The sequence below is a fragment of the Malus domestica genome, chromosome 11 (assembly GCF_042453785.1).
Source record: "Malus domestica chromosome 11, GDT2T_hap1".
In the NCBI taxonomy this organism is placed as follows: Eukaryota; Viridiplantae; Streptophyta; class Magnoliopsida; order Rosales; family Rosaceae; genus Malus; species Malus domestica.
This window is the reverse complement of record NC_091671.1, coordinates 1,942,946-1,961,842: the sequence shown is the minus strand read 5'-3', so window position 1 is coordinate 1,961,842 and position 18,897 is coordinate 1,942,946. Positions and strand designations below refer to the sequence as shown.

At 35.8% G+C, this 18,897-nt stretch overlaps 1 protein-coding gene and 1 pseudogene across 1 annotated transcript; one reads left to right on the top strand and one right to left on the bottom strand.

The window, feature by feature from the left end:
• Positions 1–2,848: 2,848 nt before the first annotated feature.
• Positions 2,849–3,634, bottom strand: LOC114819428 (uncharacterized membrane protein At1g16860-like; annotated as a pseudogene).
• A 5,769-nt stretch (positions 3,635–9,403) lies between these two features.
• On the top strand, positions 9,404–17,221 carry LOC103422589 (beta-glucosidase 13-like). The gene is made up of 12 exons (XM_008360651.3): positions 9,404–9,595; positions 9,899–9,968; positions 13,613–13,671; positions 13,811–13,886; positions 14,117–14,194; positions 14,294–14,381; positions 14,461–14,716; positions 14,790–15,123; positions 15,822–15,853; positions 16,034–16,130; positions 16,465–16,573; positions 17,053–17,221. Exons 1-12 carry the CDS (start codon positions 9,404–9,406, stop codon positions 17,219–17,221), a joined length of 1,560 nt encoding a protein of 519 aa, XP_008358873.2.
• The last annotated feature ends 1,676 nt before the right edge of the window (positions 17,222–18,897 follow it).

The following is an 18,897-nucleotide window of genomic DNA, read 5'->3' as shown; positions in this document are numbered from 1 at the left end:
ACTTGTAATTATACTAAAAATATGCGCGTACCTTTCTGCATAGCAAGGAAGATAGTGATGAAGCACTCTGATTCTGCTATTTAGCATCTTGATGGCATGTGAATTCCTGTAAGATGAGCAGCCACTGCACACAACCCAGGTTGATATCGACTGCAACTACGTGATAACGATGGTCGTGACTTGTGAATACTTGATTTCAACAGTTATGATTGTTTGATATCGATCGCCGTGACTACTTTATGTCAATCGCTTGATCTTGACATGGATGTCATTCAATAACAGGACATGGTCCAATTTGATGAGGAGCGTTGAGGATTATTGATTAAATTTACTAGATTTGAATTATTTTCTCAGTTATTTCCTCAAGACTTTGCCTGCTTGTCTTGAGGATCAAGTTTATTTTTATTTTCTCCTAGTATTCTATCTTTTTTCCTATAGTTGTTTGACCAATAAAGGATTTTGACATTTATCTCATAACCTTATTTTTAACTGAAAAAAGTTGAGGTTTCACCAGTAACTCAATTACTAATAAGTACATGCAAGGTTACTTATTTCATCAATGTATGATTCAATCTCAACAGACCCCTCACGTGTAACTAATACCAAAACTAGGACGTGGACAATACAAATCGGATGATGTGGAGCATGTGTGGCCATTGGACTTCACACGTAGGACCAATGGCGGAACCAAGGATTTACAACAATGGGGTCAAAAATAGCTTTAAAAATCGATCATTCTAATAGACGAAGCTACATGAGGGTGAGGAAATTTCTGTTTTCTGGCTTTTAGGGTTTCCTTGCTCTAGCACAGTGCAGGCTGCGTGCGGGTTCGCATTTTTTTTCCTTAAAGAAAAATACCAGGCTTGGCCAATGAAATGAGAAATGAAGATCTGCATTTTGCAACTTTTGGAAATGGAGTTTTGGTTCTAAGTCTGTTGATGCACAAAATCTGGAGGATCTTGGACCAACGTAAATCCGCCCGTGAATCATACAAACACATAAGAACACAATGATGTATCGTGGTTCACCCTAATGTTTGGGCTATGTCCACACTAATGTTGATTCCATTTCACTGTATGAATGTATGGATTACAATAGATCGGTAAGGGAGCTCTCTGTGGACGCAACCCTTGCCATTTTGCTCTCTGTTTGGCTTATAGGGTATTGCCCTCTGTTTGGATGTGAAGCTTTCTTGTTTCTTTTGTGAAGGTCAAACTTCTTTAATGAGGGTGAGGGAGAGTCCCTTTTATAGAATAATGGCTCCCTCCCCTTTTAGATAAATCATGGGCTTAGGGATGAGGCCTAAAGACGAGGCCCAATATATGGTCCCAACATGAGTCCCCTAAGTCTTCAGTCAAGAGAGTCTTTTGGTTTGAGACTTCAAATCCAATCCATGTATGGGCCAAAGTGACTAGATGTCGTCCAGAATTGGTACTCAACACAAGGCAATGCTCAACATAAAGCAATACTCGGTTAGAGGTATCACACATTACGAGACTGCTCGGCTGGAGGCGATGCTCATTACGAGGCTGCTTGGCTAGAGGCTATGCTCGCGACAAGGCAGTTGCTCGGTTGGAGGCGATGCTCGTTGCGAGGCTGCTCGACTAGAGGCTATGCTCGCTGTGAGGCAACTCGGCCCGTGGTATTCCTCATTACAAGTACCTACTTTATGTCGACATGCACTCAGTATGAGTTGATTCTCAACATGACTCGGGTTCGGTTGTCGGGTTAGAGAAGAGATCATTGTTCGGACTGAATCTTTGTCACCATGAGCATGTGGCTCATCAGTCTATAAGTTAGTAGACTTCTTTAATCAGCAACAATGTTGATCAGTGGATCTAGTTGCTCAATAATTCCTGACAATAAATGACAGTATAAGTATGACTGTATAATGAATAAATCAAATTGACAAAATTTGTCGAGATAAAATATTGTGCTATGTGCCTTTTATAAATAAATAATTTATTTAGTCGTGTGGTAAATCACATGTTGTATAAGTGACATAGTTTAATGGCAGTCACAATATTCTAGGCCATGAATAAATATTGCACATGTACTTGGGTTAAATATATGTCACTAGGTAATAAATAATATATATATATATATATATATATTATTTTCATTCAAGTTGTTGATATCCAATTTGGTCAGATGAGGTGATAAAATAATTATATATTGTAAATGGTGTAGTAGGTGTACAGACTTTGCCACGTTTTATGGTAGTGGTCTTATAGTGATCAAAGTAATGATAAACATCACAAACAATAATAATAATAACATAGTAAAAGTAAGAATCTAAGGCAATGTGACCCAACATAATAAGCACATAAAAGTAATCATGTAACCTTATTATAATGACAATGGGGCACACAACCAATATATATATACATATATATGTATTAGTGAAAGTTTTGTGAGTGCCGCACTCATGTGACAAACATAATAATAAAATATTAAATAATAATAATAATTGTAAGCTTGAAGATCAAAGACAAGCAAACGTTGTAAAGCATGTGCATACTGTAAAAGAAAATGCACACTATAAAGCAAACACTGTCATTTTCAGTGATGATGTGGTTTCTTTTAGGCATGGCAGACAATATCAAAAGAGGATAATAATAGAATTATTGTAAGAAAGCTTATCTTCTGCCTAGTTTTCCATTGGTGGTCGTGGTATTCGCAGGAGATGGGATCCGGGTATCAGTGGTGATGAGTATACTCACTGCTTGCTCTGGCACCGCTTGGGGTGGTGCTTGCTCTGGCACTGTGTAGGGTGGCTGTAGCCAATGCAGCTGTTGACGTGGCAACCTCGGAAGCAAGGCAAGTCATCTCCCCTGACAAATCTCTGAATGTCTAGATTTTTTATTCTCCTACTAGTGCACATAGCATCCTTTAGATTCACACAATTCTGTGGAAACATATACACACCTAGGTACTCTTTGGTAGGACGATTCCAACGGAATACTGCCACAGGTAACAACCCCAGTAACCTTGACGTTCTGTCCGTCAATGGCACCTCTAAGCTCAGCATCTGGGTACCTCCTCACAAACCCTAGCAACCATTTTCTTCTCCAAACACAATTCCAGACAACAACCACCAGCATCGGCACCTTCGACACCCGAAACTCCATTTTCACCTCCTCGCTCAAAGTGGTCATCGACGAACTATATAGCACTTTGCTTATCGAGCCAGCGTGTTCCAGCTGACCGGACGACTTTCTGTCCCCGGAACTTAGTGGGCCCGAGCCCAATGGCCCGGAGGTGATAAGGCCAGTTACCTGAAGCTGTGGAGTCAAGAGGCCTGAGGATTTCTTAGAAATTTGACCGGAGTTGGGTCCCGATCGAACAGATTCGCTGTTGTGTTGGGAGGAGGAAGAAGGGCGTGAGCCTGAGAGCTTAGAAAGAGGAGAAGGTCCTCTAGATGGAGCAGAAAGAGGAGAAGGTCCGCTAGATGATGATCGGTAATTTGGCTATCGAACATTTTGCCTAGCTCTCTAGATTTCTTCACATCACCGCCAGTGTATGGGATGACGTACGACTCCATTGTCGGTTGACGCTCTTTTAGCTACTGTTCGGGCCGGCCCGACACCACCAGCCAGCTGCTGAGCGGGTGAGATGGGATTCAACTACTCATTTGTGGTGTTGTTACAAAGAGGAAGTAGTAGCAACACTTGTAGAAGTTAGAGTTGCAAGTGAGGAAGAGAGAGAGAGAGTTGGGCGTCTCTTGGGTTTTGTAAATCCACGATGGACAGTGGTGAGGTTTCACGGTGGTGAGATAAAAAAAAATGAAAGGGAATCGACATAGCTTTTTGTGTCGTTTCCCACAAACGGCGCCAAATGTTGATGCACAAAATTCGGAGGATCTTGGATCAACGTAAATTCGGCCGTGAATCACACAAACACACAAGAACACAAAGATGTATCGTGGTTCACCCCAATGTTTGGGTTACGTCCACACTGATATTGATTCCATTTCATTGTATCAACAAAGTCTAATGAAAAAGATGAGGGAGGAAGAAGAGAGACTCTCTCTCTGTCCCATCCCACCCACATGCCCTTTCAAAATTACCCTAATTTGTTTTATTTTTTTAGCCATTGGCCAATCAATGTACGCCACCTAACTGGAATTGTCGACATACATCTCCTATTCTCTCAACTGTAAAACCAAAAGGCATAATAATATATTTTGGATGCCGCCAAAACAATGTCTTTTCCCATTTTTTCCCTTTTTGCACCGAAAAAGAAAAGAGTAGTCCAAACTTATTCGAGTCAAGGAATCCCAACGCACCTACCTCTCTGCTAGTGCATGGGACAACTGCTACGAAGAAAGTGAAAGTTCCACTAAAAAATCAATTAGCTATATGAAAAGTAGTCAAATTACTCAAAAAAACCATGAAAGACCCCTACTTTCATCCGTGTAATCTCAAAAAAGTTAATTGATATCAACCCCTACATCACGAAAGAAGTTATTGATATTTGGAATCTTGGATTTTGTCCTAGGTTTTACGGACACCTTGACAAATGTTGTCTGTCTACTTTCTTGTTAGAAATCGATGCGAGAGATGCTTTAAGGTTAATTTGATTCTGTCGGACTAGAATACCATACGCAATATTCATTTGCACCTATCTTAATGCTACAAACACAAGCTACCTGACATACACGTACGTACACATCAACTAACTCTCGAATTCCTTCTCATTAATTGAAAAAAAAAAAAAGTTGTGTGACGATTACAACTATCACTACTAGAATTATGCTTATAGAACACCATATTTTGCACGCCATTTGCAATTGGAGGCCATAGATATAAAGCACTCACTCTTACTATTTTTTGGTGTCTTTATAGTGGGATGCCACTGATATGGGTGGCCTTCTATAACATTACACATCGCTCAAGGGAGTGGATCATCTATGCCTTATATGTATATGCCCATCTCTTCCTAGCACGAGGCCTTTTGCACGAGGCCTTTTGGGAGCTCATTGACTTCGAGTTCCATCAGAACTTCGAAGTTAAGCGAGTTTGCGCAAGAGCAGTCCCAGGATGGGTGACCCACTGGGAAGTTCTCGTGTGAGTTTCCAGAAACAAAACCGTGAGGGCGTGGACGGGGCCCAAAGCAGACAATATCATGTTACGGTGGAGTTGAGCCCGGGATGTGGTGAGGGCCTGGGTCGGAATGTGACACCTTCAACATTGAGACACCAATGATTGGTGGCTGTTAAATAGCTTTATTTCTTAAAAAATAATTTCTTGTGCATTTGTGATTAAATGGGTCACCAATAGAATTTATTGGGCACCAATAAAACAAATAAAAATACAATTAACCTATCTCCCCTTCACAAAAGTCCAACTCATCCCCTTCATTCTCTTCGCTCGCTTCCCCCTTCATTCTCCCTCTCCTCCCTCTCCTCCCACCCATATCATCTCTATCCCTCTTCTCTTTCAAGCAGTAGCGCCTCCGTCTTCCGGTCACCAATGACCATCAAATTATACGTCCAGAATCCTCTTCCCTTCCTCTTTCCATCCCTCAAGTTAGTTTTTACAAATTCGTAGCAGAATTTTCTGAATTTCAGATCTAAGAAACTGTGACCGCGAGTTTTCAGGCCAATTTTCTGCTTGTAGGTTGTGAGTTCGAATGGGAAGGTGTAACAGATTCATCCCTTTCCATTAACTGAAAACAAGGATCCAAATGTATCCTTTCGAACTTGATTTTAATTTTTTAAGTTTTTGTTCTTAATTTTTTTAAGTATTATTTTTCGGAAACTTCAAGCATCTAATTTGTGCATTATAGTGCACTGTTTTGGTAGAGAACCTACCTGAGGATCACTAAGTGGAGAACCTTAAGAGTATACTTGGTGAAGCTAAAAAGTATTTTTTTTTTTCCTTCTTTTTCTCCCCATTCTGTGGCATTACTGTTCTCTTTAGTTTTGGTTATAGCATGGTTTTCAATCTTCCAGTTAAGAGTATACATATCAAGTTATATTTCATATGATAAAAGTGTAACATCTGTGTCTTTCTATCTCAATCTCACTCTCAATTGCTTTTAATTTTGGGCAATTATTATGTCCTTATTGTATAGCTTGTGAAGCAAAAAATACCTGAGCATGATAAAATTACTTAACAAATTTATCTTATTACTTAGTTTTTAGAGCCACCAAGTTTATCAATATTCACCAAGTCCATCTCTATTTCCAGTGCCTAGTTTCCAAAGGCGAAGTTAAGCCAGGCTGGGAACTCTCTCTTTCTCTCTTTACCTTTTGTTTTATTTGTCAAGGAAGTTGATTGGGTTGAACAAAAAGGAATAAAAACAAATGAAAACAAATTGAAATTTGTTGGTGCTTGTGTTGATGTTGAATTTGTAATATATTAAGACCCAAAACTTAGATAAATGGTCCACTTTGATGTAAATTGATAACATCAACCCACTAGTTCAAAATAGTGAGTCTTACCTTTAGAATGTTTTTGTGATGTAATTGATAACCATATCCACTGATCGAAAATTTATCTACTCTCAAGTATATCACTTGTGAAATGTTGAGACTCATGAATTTATCTGCTGAAAAATTGATCTACTTGCCACATCAATTTTTCATGTGGAATGTTAAAGACTCATACTCGCAAGTATATGCTTTTTATGCAGGTTGTAGGAAACAATAAAACTGTAAAGGCATACTTTTGTGTGTATTTTAGTCATTTGATCCATGTGCTTATGTGTTTGCAGGTAGAGATAGCAATTACTGGGGCTCAAGCATTATGAGGAGCATGTCACTCTTAAAAAACATGTTTAGAGGTGTTCAAAAAATGTGAAGTCTTTTAAGTGGCAATTTCCTTCAAATTTGGTGCCTATTTCGTACTTTGACGGATAGTTTCATATTCTTTTAGTACAGCTCATTGGTTTTAGACCTGATTTTTTTTTAATATGTGATTAGTTATGGAAGACTATAGCAAAACTGCAATTATGTGTAGTCTATTAAATATATATATATATATATATATATATATATATATATATATATATATATATATTTGGGTGCCCAGATTAATGGGCCTTCTTAAAAAAATATATATATATTACAACATGACCACTGATGTATAAAAATTATATAATATTTCAAAGGTGTACTATTCATTGTGCCACCGTTATCTAAGTGGTGGTGTTTGTAACAATAGAGTCCTCTACATAAGGCACAATCTCTAATTTAGTGGCTGCTTGGTGGTATTAAGGTTTGACATCAATGAGAGTATCCACAATTGACAATAGACACCAATGAAAATGGGTGTCTTTTAGCCAAATTTTAGTAGTGTATAGTTATATACAAATAAACTTTGGATCAACTTTTTAAATGTTAGCAGCAGCCAAGCATAATGATATCCTAATAGAATAGTTCGCAAAACGTTGTTGTTTAGTGGTTGCCTTTTGGCATCAAAGTTTTTAAGGCTTCATTTAGGATTTGCTATCATAAGATGTACTTTTGCTCAAAAGAGCTTATGTTCGAAGAGCTTTAATTAATACATTTTAATTAAAAGTTTAAAGTTGGTTTGGAATTGTGGCGTTTTATAAAAGCACTTTTAACAAAAGAGTTTACTAAATAATTAACAATTTTTATTTTATAACTGTTTATTCATTTAGCACAATAGAAGCAATTTTTTATTTATTTTTTAAATACAGTAATAACAAATTAGTCCTAAATTTTTCACGAATACCAAATTAGTCCTAAATCAAAGTTTTTAAGGCTTCATTTAGGATTTGCTATCATAAGATGTACTTTTGCTCAAAAGAGCTTATGTTCGAGAGCTTTAATTAAAAACATGTTTACATTTTAATTAAAAGTTTAAAGGCTGGTTTGGAATTGTGACGTTTTATAAAAGCACTTTTAACAAAAGAGTTTACTAAATAATTAACAGTTTTTATTTTATAACTGTTTATTCATTTAACACAATAGAAGCAATTTTTTTTTTAAAATACAATAATACCAAACTAGTCCTAAGTTTTTCATGAATAAACATATGATAAAAATATTTTTTCAAAAAACGCTTATAAGTAGCTGGCATTAATATTTAAAAAGAGATATAGAAGAAGCTATATTCGATCAAATGATATGAAAAAGATGGCTACATAAAGGAGAGGAGAGATGAGCTTTATACAAAATATAAAGCTGTGTCATCATCCCGATTAAAGGATATGAAAAAATGACTACAGAAAGGAGAGGAGAGATGAGTTTTATACAAAATGTAAAGCTGTGTCATCATCCTAGGATTGTGACACCTGTCATCATCCTAGAGCATTAAATCTAGGAAAATTTAACGAAAAGCTCTCAGTACTGTTAACTTTAATCAAAAACCACATTTTTGCACTAAAAAGTCAATCCTGGTACTATTCACTTTACCCTTTATTTTGTCCTTATCCTTAAAACTCAAAATTTTTAAGTCATTTTTATTAGTTTTCCTTTAAATCTATGCACATAGTACTCCTAACAGCTAGACCGGTGTTGCCGGCAACCGGCACACTTAGTCAGAACTCGCCGTCCGTGATTCCCCACTCAATTTATAAATTTGTTTGAAAGTTGAAAACCGCATGCCGTTGTTATGGAATCACAATGTTTCGGCCGGTGACTCGGTCGCTCGCCATAGAACACAAGGAGAATATCACAACCAACCCAAAAATGTTAACCACAAATCTCCAAGTATCAACCAGATATCTTCTTGTTTTGATCAACGATTCTGTAATTAGCCATCATTTTTTAATCCTTAATTTAGTCCCTAAGTTTAAGGACTATACCATAGGAATCTCAATTGGAACCAATATTCCTTTACCCGAGACCCTATAGAGGTTATCAAAAGTGGTGGTGGAGGCCTTATTTTAAGGTCCTTCATTGGAAATGTCCTTCCATATATGTTGCAGTTAAATTTACCTGCGAACAAAATATTAACAACACATCAACAACCATATCATTCACAATTTCACATATTAACAGCTGTAAATTCACATAATTAAAATACGGATGGTACATCACGTGTTTTTAATGTAAGTGGTGAGAAATTTTATTTTTTAAGTTAGTAACTTTTTAACACACAAATCCCCTCATTTGTATAATGACACGTGGTGTATCATCTGTGTGCTCGTCACACTGAAATGTCTCTCGATTAGGTGACACCGAAAATGTGACTTGAAAAAAAGTTATTCTCCTAGTCACGTTTTTGTATCAGTAAACCAACAGCCACTCCAACAATATTCTCGTCACTAGTTGCTCACTGTTGCTCTTTTTTCTACTGATATATTAGCATGCAGTCTTTTTCTATGTCTTTGTTTTGTTGTATTCTTCTCAATATATATTTGCTTGAGCTGTCTATAAATGCCTCCTGGTAGCTGAAGGTGCATAGCTTATTGTTAACCAAAATCAATCATGGCATCCAGATCTAGAGGCTCTATTCTTATACAGCTTATAGGTTTCTTGGTAATTGTTCTTGCCTCAATGGTGAAGAGTAGTAGAGTTACAATACCTAGAGTAAGTACTGATCTGTACGACACTACTTCCCTCAACCGGAGCAGTTTTCCTACAGGTTTCTTATTTGGAACAGCTTCAGCCGCTTACCAGGTAAAGTACTTTGCTGCATAAAATTTTCAAATTTTGCGTGTAAATTAAAGGAAATAGTGTGTTCTCCATGTATTTTAGATTGTGTGTCGTCATAAATATGCTGATATATTGTCATACTGTGTATCCGAATGACTGATCAACATGATTTTTAACTGAATGTAAGGTCTTGATTAATATTACAATATAAGTTTTTGTAGCAACATACGTAAGTCTTGCAACTAAATGTTCTTAACATATGATTTTGTCTTTATTATTTTGAGATGCATTTATCCACCTGTATATGTAACTCTACGTAAATTTCAGTATGAAGGTGCTGCGAGTGAAGATGGTAGAGGTCCAAGTATATGGGATACATACGTTCATAAATACCCAGGTCAGTTTTAATTTCTTGTTCTTCTTTTAGCTCAAATTTAATGGCTCCCTGGGATGCAAAGAAAAAAGAAAAAAAATCAACATTTAAGTAATAACTCAATCATCATTAACCAGGTTATAATTTACAAAATTAGTTAGTCTTCCTATTATCTTTTTTTTTACATTCTTTTTACCGAGTGGAATCAAATTTTAAAATTTCATGAGAGAAATGCAATAACACTTGAAATGTTGGCGAAATTATCAGAGGTCGTCTGGTAGCTAGCATCCATAGATGTTGTGGCATGATTGATTTAATAATATGCCCCGACGAGCTCAAACCATACTTATCATTGTTGCCGGCCGAACACGGTTTTATAGACGAGTGACGAATACTTTGGAATTGCATATTAAATCATATAGCATTCTGTTTAAGAGTAGGCCAAATGGCTAGCTCCCATTGAACAAATTATTTTTTCTTGCTTTTTGTCAATATGTTGTGACAAATTAAGGTAATCCAAGTTATAAGGTCTAAATAGATCATGCTCCAATATGATTTTCAACCTACCCTCCCAAATTAAGGCAACCCAAATTATTTTTTCTTGCTTTCTGTCAGTATGTTGTTGAATCAAAATGGATCATGCTCCAATATGATTTGCAACGTACCTACCCACAATGGGGGATTGGCTACAATACTTACATATATTTAATTCAATCACCATCTGACAGCCAAATATACTTCATAGAATATATGTATTTAATTCAATCACCATCTGACAGCCAAATATACTTCATAGAATATATGTATTTAATACAATCACTATTTAGTTGTCGAGATGATGAATATATTAAATACATGTAAGTAGTGTGACAAAATTCTCAACAATGGTTAGGGTTTTCCTTCTAGTTAACCTTCTCAAAGTTTAGAATTTTATTATGCAGTAAATTACTTTAATGTCCTATTTAATTAATTATAAGGTTTGCACTAATAGACCAGGCGTTGACGTTTGTGTATTTTGCTAACCTGATTGAATAAAATATTTTATGAATAGGCTACTCTACTCAGCATGATTTTAAAACTATACTTGCATTCAGTTTTGAACTATAAGAACCAAATTAAAAAAAACCTATAAGAGAGATTAGAATCACCACATACATAGACCAGAAAATATGATTTGGATTTTTTTCTAGTTACAGATTTTTCCCGGTGACAATGAGCAGTAAACTTAAAAAGAGTGAAATTCTTGTAATTTAACTGATAAATAATTTTGCACGTATAGTAAAAGAGTGAAATTCTTTATTAACTACATTGTAAAAGATGAAGATTTGGTACAGAGGAAGGGAAAGAATTGGTAAAGAGCAAAACAAAAGAGATTGTATTGATTGATTAGGAAAAAGTACACACTGAACTTAATGAAATAATAGCTATACAGTTCTTTATATAGTCATATATCTCAATTACACTAATACCCTTCTAATTATACTAACAAACTCCACTACTGAAATAGTGCCATGTGGCATTTCTGTTATTACTAAACATTTCTGTTATTACTCCCCCCTCAAACTGAACTTGGTGTAACCAAGTGAAGTTTGAACTAGCTGTTCTTGAAAACCCCAAACAAATGAATCCCATCGGGTGCCAATTACTGCCTTTCCCCTCAGGCCATGTTGTGGTGGAAGATTATGAGCCTTGAGCATCGCAAGAAGCTCAAAACAAATCCTCATCCAATCCCTTGCTGGAACAAACTCAGCACCGCGATTAGCAATATGACCAACAAGGTCAATCCAATTCTCCTGGACTGTCTCGTGCCTATTCTTCAGCGCTCCCAGAATTGATCCCAAAACTTCTGGATACTCTTCTCCCAAATACTCATACAAGACAACACCAAGATGACCCATCAGTTGCTCATCTTGGCACTACTTCATGACAACATCAATTCTTGAAATAAGATCTGTAGCTTGATGTCTGAACTTTGCACTCTTGTTACTCAAACGCCACTTAATGGTACCACAAATAGGGAGCTGTACGTGGTCTTGGTCTAAACATACCCAACTTTTCGACTGTGAACTGAGAAGCCATAGTTGACACTGCCAAGAAACTAAATCTACCAAGGAGAATGACACTCCCAAGAAACTAAATCTACCAAGGAGAATGGCACTCCAAAGCACAAACCAAAATCTCACACTTCTACTAAAGATACCAAATAAGGAGACTGACACTCCATGAACACAAATCATACTGCAACTTAGGAGAATGAAACTCCAAATCACACTGCAACTTAGGAGATTGAAACTCCAAGATTCATAGAAAGAATGACACTTTCTTCTTTAAATTGACAAGACAACTAATACTTGTAGAGATCAACACATCAAGACCACAGCTTCACTTCAATTAAACCTCGAAAGTACATCAAAGACCACAGCTTTAAGAAATAAGCATTTCAGATCACCAAACAATTCCAAATGACTGCTATCAACACTTCAATTATCTATCGCACAACCCATATACCAGAATTCATTTACCAATTCAGAAGAACACATAACCAAAATCTCCAAATCAAATTCGAGAAAAGAACCTAGATGAAGAAAATATCAACAATATCACCTAATACGAATCAAATCTTCGAACACAATTCACGAACAAGTCGTCGAACACCTTTGTAGCCCAATCGCCTAAGAGCCAAGAACAATCCGTCGAACACCTCTGCAACAACCCTTGAAGACGATAACAGCGGAAGAATCAGGATCGAAAGACTCCGCTAAAATTCTCAAACTTTTATCGAATCCATGGCGCCAAAAGCAACAGAGCTCGTCCGAGACGAAGCCTTCGCTGGCGTCCCTCTAGGGTTAGTGGTCGCATCGATCGCGCGCTTGAGGGAGAAGGAGAGGAAGAAGGAAAGAAGGATGCAGCGGCACCCAGATCAATGGTCGACATCCGCCAGGCCCACCACCATCCACGGCTTCGCTCAGTCCGGCGACCTTCTTAGCTTCCAGAAGCTGCTTCGGGAAATCCAGATGGAAAATTGAGGTTCTTGATTACTATTCTCCATGGAAATATTTGGAATTTTTTTTTTTACAACAGATTCAAGAAAACCCGGAAGAAAAGAACATGTGTATTTTCTGGCAGCTCGATGATTCTTTGTTCAAGACTGACAGTATCAAGGCAGAGATCAAGAACGGCGTGCTGAAGGTGGGTATTTTGAAGGTGAAGGAAGAGGAGAGGAAAATCCAGAGACCAAAAGTAAAAAAACTATGAATACAGAAGCATAAACGATCAAATACACGAAAATGAAAGAAAGTAATGAAGAAAGATAGAAGAAGAATCGACCACCAAGATCCATGGTGTGAGCCTTGGTGGCTCTGATACCATATTAACTACATTGTAAAAGATGAAGATTTGGTACAGAGGAAGGGAAAGAATTGGTAAAGAGCAAAACAAAAGAGATTGTATTGATTGATTAGGAAAAAGTACACACTAAACTTAATGAAATAATAGCTATACAGTTCTTTATATAGCCATATATCTCAATTACACTAATACCCTTGTAATTATACTAACAAACTCCACTACTGAAATAGTGTCATGTGGCATTTCTGTTATTACTAAACATTTCTGTTATTATTCTTAATATAATATTTGAATATCCAAGTTATTATGGTGAATTGCAGGTAAGGTAAAAGATGGTAGCAATGGAGATGTTGCAGTAGATTCATATCATCGCTACAGGGTACAAGAGCATATAACTAAATTGAATAAAAATATACATGCGATATATGTGGGTGTATTTCAATAATTAATTGTGAGACAATAATTTTAATGAAAACGTATGACATCATTCTCTGATTCCTAATTCCATATTTTTACAGGAAGATGTGGGGATTATGAAGGAAATGGGTTTGGATGCTTATAGATTTTCTATCTCATGGTCCAGAGTGCTACCAAGTAAGTTTAATGCCATATCTCATGGCCCTTACATTTGTGCTATATGTCCATAGGACTATAGATCTTTATTTATCTTTCACACTCGACTTTCAATTTTTAGCTATCAGATCAATAATTGAATAAGATTAAAGGACAATGATTAATAGAGTATGTGAAAAGTAAAAAATGGTATGTAAATTACACCACCCTTAAATTAAATCTATTAATGATGATTTTCTATATTTTTTTAGATGGGAAAATAAGTGGAGGTGTGAACAAGAAAGGGATAGAATACTACAACAACCTCATCAATGAACTCGTTGCCAATGGTAATTTTTAATTAAATACTGAACACTACAGGTATCGTTGAGTACTCAAAAAAGTAAATGGTAGTTTAATACTATTTTTCTATTAACGAATGACTGCAGATATAAGGCCCTTTGTAACACTCTTCCATTGGGATCTTCCCCAAACCTTGGAAGAGGAATATGGTGGTTTCCTAAGTCCTCAAATTGTGTAAGTGAATAATGTTATGTTACAATACAACCTTCTGCTTTTCGCATCCAATATTTATCCATGAATGACTACATCGCAGGAAGCATTTTCAGGACTATGCAGGGCTTTGTTATAAAGAATTTGGTGATCGAGTAAAGCATTGGATCACGTTGAATGAGCCATTGGCATGTAGTGTGGCTGGTTATGCCACTGGAGATTTGGCACCTGGACGATGTTCCGATTCGCTAAAACGCAACTGCACAGGTGGAGATTCAGGGGTTGAGCCATATTTGGTCACACACAACCAGCTTCTTGCTCATGCTGCTGCTGTTAAATTATACAAGGAAAAATATCAGGTGATATCTAAGAGTTACAGATCACTTTCGATATAGTTACAGCGAGACTAACAAAATGTTGTGACATGTGCAGACATTTCAAAAGGGATTGATAGGGGTGACATTGGTTTCCCTAGGTGTGGTGCCATTTTCTGAGTCAAAGAAAGACAAAGAGGCTGCAGTTAAAGTCCTGGATTTTACACTGGGATGGTTTATGGACCCAATGTCAAATGGTGACTACCCTTATAGCATGCGATCTATTGTTGGAAACAGATTGCCTAAATTCAGCAAGGAGCAGTCTAAATTGCTAAAAGGATCATATGATTTTATCGGATTGAACTATTATTTTTCCAAATATGTATCTGATGCACCCCAACTAGCTGTTAGCAATGCAAGCTACTTAACAGACTTTCCCGCTTCGATGTCAGGTACGAATGATATAAACTTAAAGTTATCATTTAGTTATATTATTCTTATTCTGACACACTTACTATTGGTGGTTAAAAAACTTGAACGTATAAGGCCTTTCTCGGTGGACCTGAAAATTTGAATTCGATTCTTATAAAACTGGAATCAAACTCACAAAGTGAGCCTAAAAATTTGAGTTTAATTGCCGAATGCAATATGCGGTCCTCTTGAGTTTAATTCTTATATAATAATGAGCCACAAAACTATTAAACTCACGCTAACAATAGTGTGTCATTTATAATTCAGGATCGAACTTGCTTATAACCCCCATGAAAGTAAGTGGATTTCACGTGTACTCCAGTTGATGTGCATGTTTGAAACCATGCATGCACATTCAGTTGGTATATAAAATATCTTAACGAACAGAGGATTTGAAGAAAATTAAAACTGCAGCCTGTAACTCTAAACATAATTAATGAAATGAAGAAGAACTGTAGAGAGAAAAAGGTTTTTGTATATTGCGGCATATTCGATTGGTAACAATTGAGCTTGCTTAGCTCTCAAGCTATTTCATTAACCTCCTAACAAACTCAGTTGTTCACTCACAGCTCGCTAACTTATTTTTCTGAGTTGGACCTTATTTAATAAAACGTACCCAATATATATGCGCTAAATTGCTGCATAAGCTTAGAGTAACCCTGACCGTTTGTTTTGCCAGATGAGCGTAATGGAATTCCCATTGGGCCAAAGGTGAGTATCAGATTGATAAAGTCTTATAATTTCCTTTTGAACAGACTTCATGTAATAATTAATATGATTAATAATCTGATCCAATGGATGATAGCTAGAGGATTTAGAAATTTAATCCTATATAGAGTGAATGATTACTATCACGACCTCCCAATTTACATCAAGTAAATGATCTTGCAGGCTGCTTCACTCTATATTTATCCGAAAGGCATTAGAGATGTTTTGCTCCATACGAAGAAAAAATATCATAATCCGCTTATTTACATCACTGAGAATGGTAATTATTTTCTATATGACTATTTATTTGGTTTATTTGGCAGTGCTTTTACAAGGACTAAAACCGTTTATAGAGAAAATGTTTTGGGTTCCAAAAGTACTTGAAGTACTTCTTGATGCTTCTTGCAAAAAAATCTTTATAGGTGTTTTTTAAGATTCACTTGCATTTTTGCTAAGAATTGATACCAAAGAAATTTCACCAAAAACGCTTTCAGTCATTTTAAAAGCACTTATATTTTCTGAGATGACGGAATTATTTTTATTGATGTGGTTAAGCTATAATAGTTCATATATAGAAGTTAAGGCTTTGTATTTGTTTCCCCCTTGTATTGTAGGCGTGAATGAGTTTAATGATCCTAATCTGTCGCTTGAGGACGCTCTTCTTGACAACCAAAGAGTTGACTATCACTTTCGCCATCTTTATTACCTTAGAGAAGCAATCAAGTGAGTATTATTATTTTTCCTTTTTAACTTTTACGTATCATATTCACTGATTTTGTTCGACTTTCTCTTTTTGCGAGAGAGTTGTTCTAATAATATGGTGATCAGTATATAGTACAATAGTACGGTGTTATTATGTCCACCTACCTATCATATTTTGTCACTTACATTACTTTGAGGGGAAAATAAGATACTTAGTTGGCTTAGCATCGAGAAGAATATGCATGTGGTAGGAGTTAAAATGAGTTTTATGCATAAAGAGAAATTAAAAGGTGTGTGAGAAAATAATAAGAGAGTGCATATGGAGTGATATATTACCTCTAAGTTCAATACTAGTATTCAACGTTTAAACTTGAAGAGGGCACATAAGTACATTTACCATTTAGTTGTCAAAGAGAGTTTTTCTTAATAATAGTATATACATTATAGATCAATATATAAATTAGATATCTAATCTTTATTTTTTATTTTATTTTTTGCAGAGATGGTGTCAATGTGAAAGGGTACTTTGCGTGGTCGCTATTGGACAATTTCGAATGGACTATGGGTTACACTGTTCGATTTGGTATCAACTTTGTTGATTATAATGATGGGTTGAAAAGATACCCTAAGCTCTCAGCATATTGGTTCAAAAAATTTCTCAAAAAGTAAAGACATAATTTATGAGTGGCTCAAAATATCGACAATAAAAAAAGCAGATATTTCTTTCCTCTATGTTTAGGGGTTCTTTCAATAGTTGGAGTGTTTTATACATGATAATAGGATCTAAATATTTATCGAGTGATGAACGTTCTAAATGTTTTATATATTTTATTTCTAAGAGTAAATTGTAGTAATAGTCTCTTAACTTTAACTCAACTGGAGCAATAGTCCCTAAACTAAAAATCAATTATCATTAGTCCCTCAACTCATCAAAACGTGAAACTATGGTCCCTCCACTAAAAATTTATTACCATTGGTCCCTCAACTTTAATCCAACTGGAGAAATTGTCTCTTAAATTTAACTCAATTGGAACAATGGTCCCTCAACTTCAACCTAATTGTAGCAATAGTCATTCCAACAAAACTCATTTTGACAAAGTTGATGAAAATGACCATAGCTACACGTTTTGATGAGTTGAGGGACCCCAATTGTAGCAATGGTCCTTCCAACATAACTTATTTTGGCAAAATTCTAACGAAGTTGACGAAAATGGTCATAGCTACACATTTTGATGAGTTGAGGGACCAATGGTAATGAATTTTTAGTTGAGGGACCATTGCTCCAATTTGATTAAAGTTGAGGGACCATTACTACAATTTACTCTATTTGTAAACATAAACATTTTCAACAGACTAATAAATTTAAAAATAAAAACTATATATTTTTTTTTTTCAAAAAAATGGAAACTACACATATTGAAGTCTTAAAATAAGCCACTGCAAACTTGCAAAGATGGTAATTCCACTAAAATAATTGAGCTTTGATTGTTGTTGAAAGGACAAATACCAATACAAATTATCACATATATAAGTGCTGAAAAGTCGCTATCTTGCCATGGTTTCCACTATATAATTCACTCTTCCTCTAGCTCTATCTCGAAGCAAGATCATCACCATCAGGATATCCCAGAATTTGTTCAGGACCCCAGCATTTGTTATAGCTAGCAATTAGGGGAAAACTTTTTGCATGTGATTTTGGCTTTCATAATAAAATATACGAGAAGAATACAAAAATGAATTGTTGAAGAGCCAAAAGAATAGGGCATATGCTGGTTTTATCTTGATGCATATGCTCTCTTTGTTCACCATCAGCACAAGACTAATTAATCATCTCCTACACTACACACATATAAACTTTAGTGAGAGCAAAAGAATTATATATGTTTGAATTGTTGAGAGCATCCTACATTAGAGAATGGAGGTTTTGCACTAATGTGTATAATATCTTCCTAGTTGTTGAAAGGATTCATTAATTAGATAATAAAATCTTTGTATTAATGCCTAAAGATCTCGAATCAATTTATTTTGAGTTTAAATATTCATATCCTGATATGGTATACAAGCAAACAATCTACGCGTCAAACCTAATATTTACTGAATATTGTCGGGTTTATACATCTTACCTCTCAAAATATATGTATGAGAGCCACCAAATAATAGTGAGATCCACACACATCATGCAATGGATGTTATATAGAATTATCATGCACATACAACAGTTTCTTCACTAATCCACCATATAAAATCATGTGTGGATCAAGATTTTCCAAGACTAGCTAGTATATGCTTTCGATTTCAAATATACGGTGAAGTTCAATACTTTCTTTTGTGTCACCCTAAAAATC

What these genes read in the sequence shown, in the direction of transcription:
- LOC103422589 (XM_008360651.3), top strand. Translation starts at nt 9,404, where the DNA reads ATGGCATCCAGATCTAGAGGCTCTATTCTTATACAGCTTATAGGTTTC. An exon ending in ATGGTCCAGAGTGCTACCAA is followed by an intron (nt 13,887 to 14,116) that starts GTAAGTTTAATG and finishes ATATTTTTTTAG; the next exon opens with ATGGGAAAATAAGTGGAGGT. An exon ending in CTTTCCCGCTTCGATGTCAG is followed by an intron (nt 15,124 to 15,821) that starts GTACGAATGATA and finishes TTGTTTTGCCAG; the next exon opens with ATGAGCGTAATGGAATTCCC.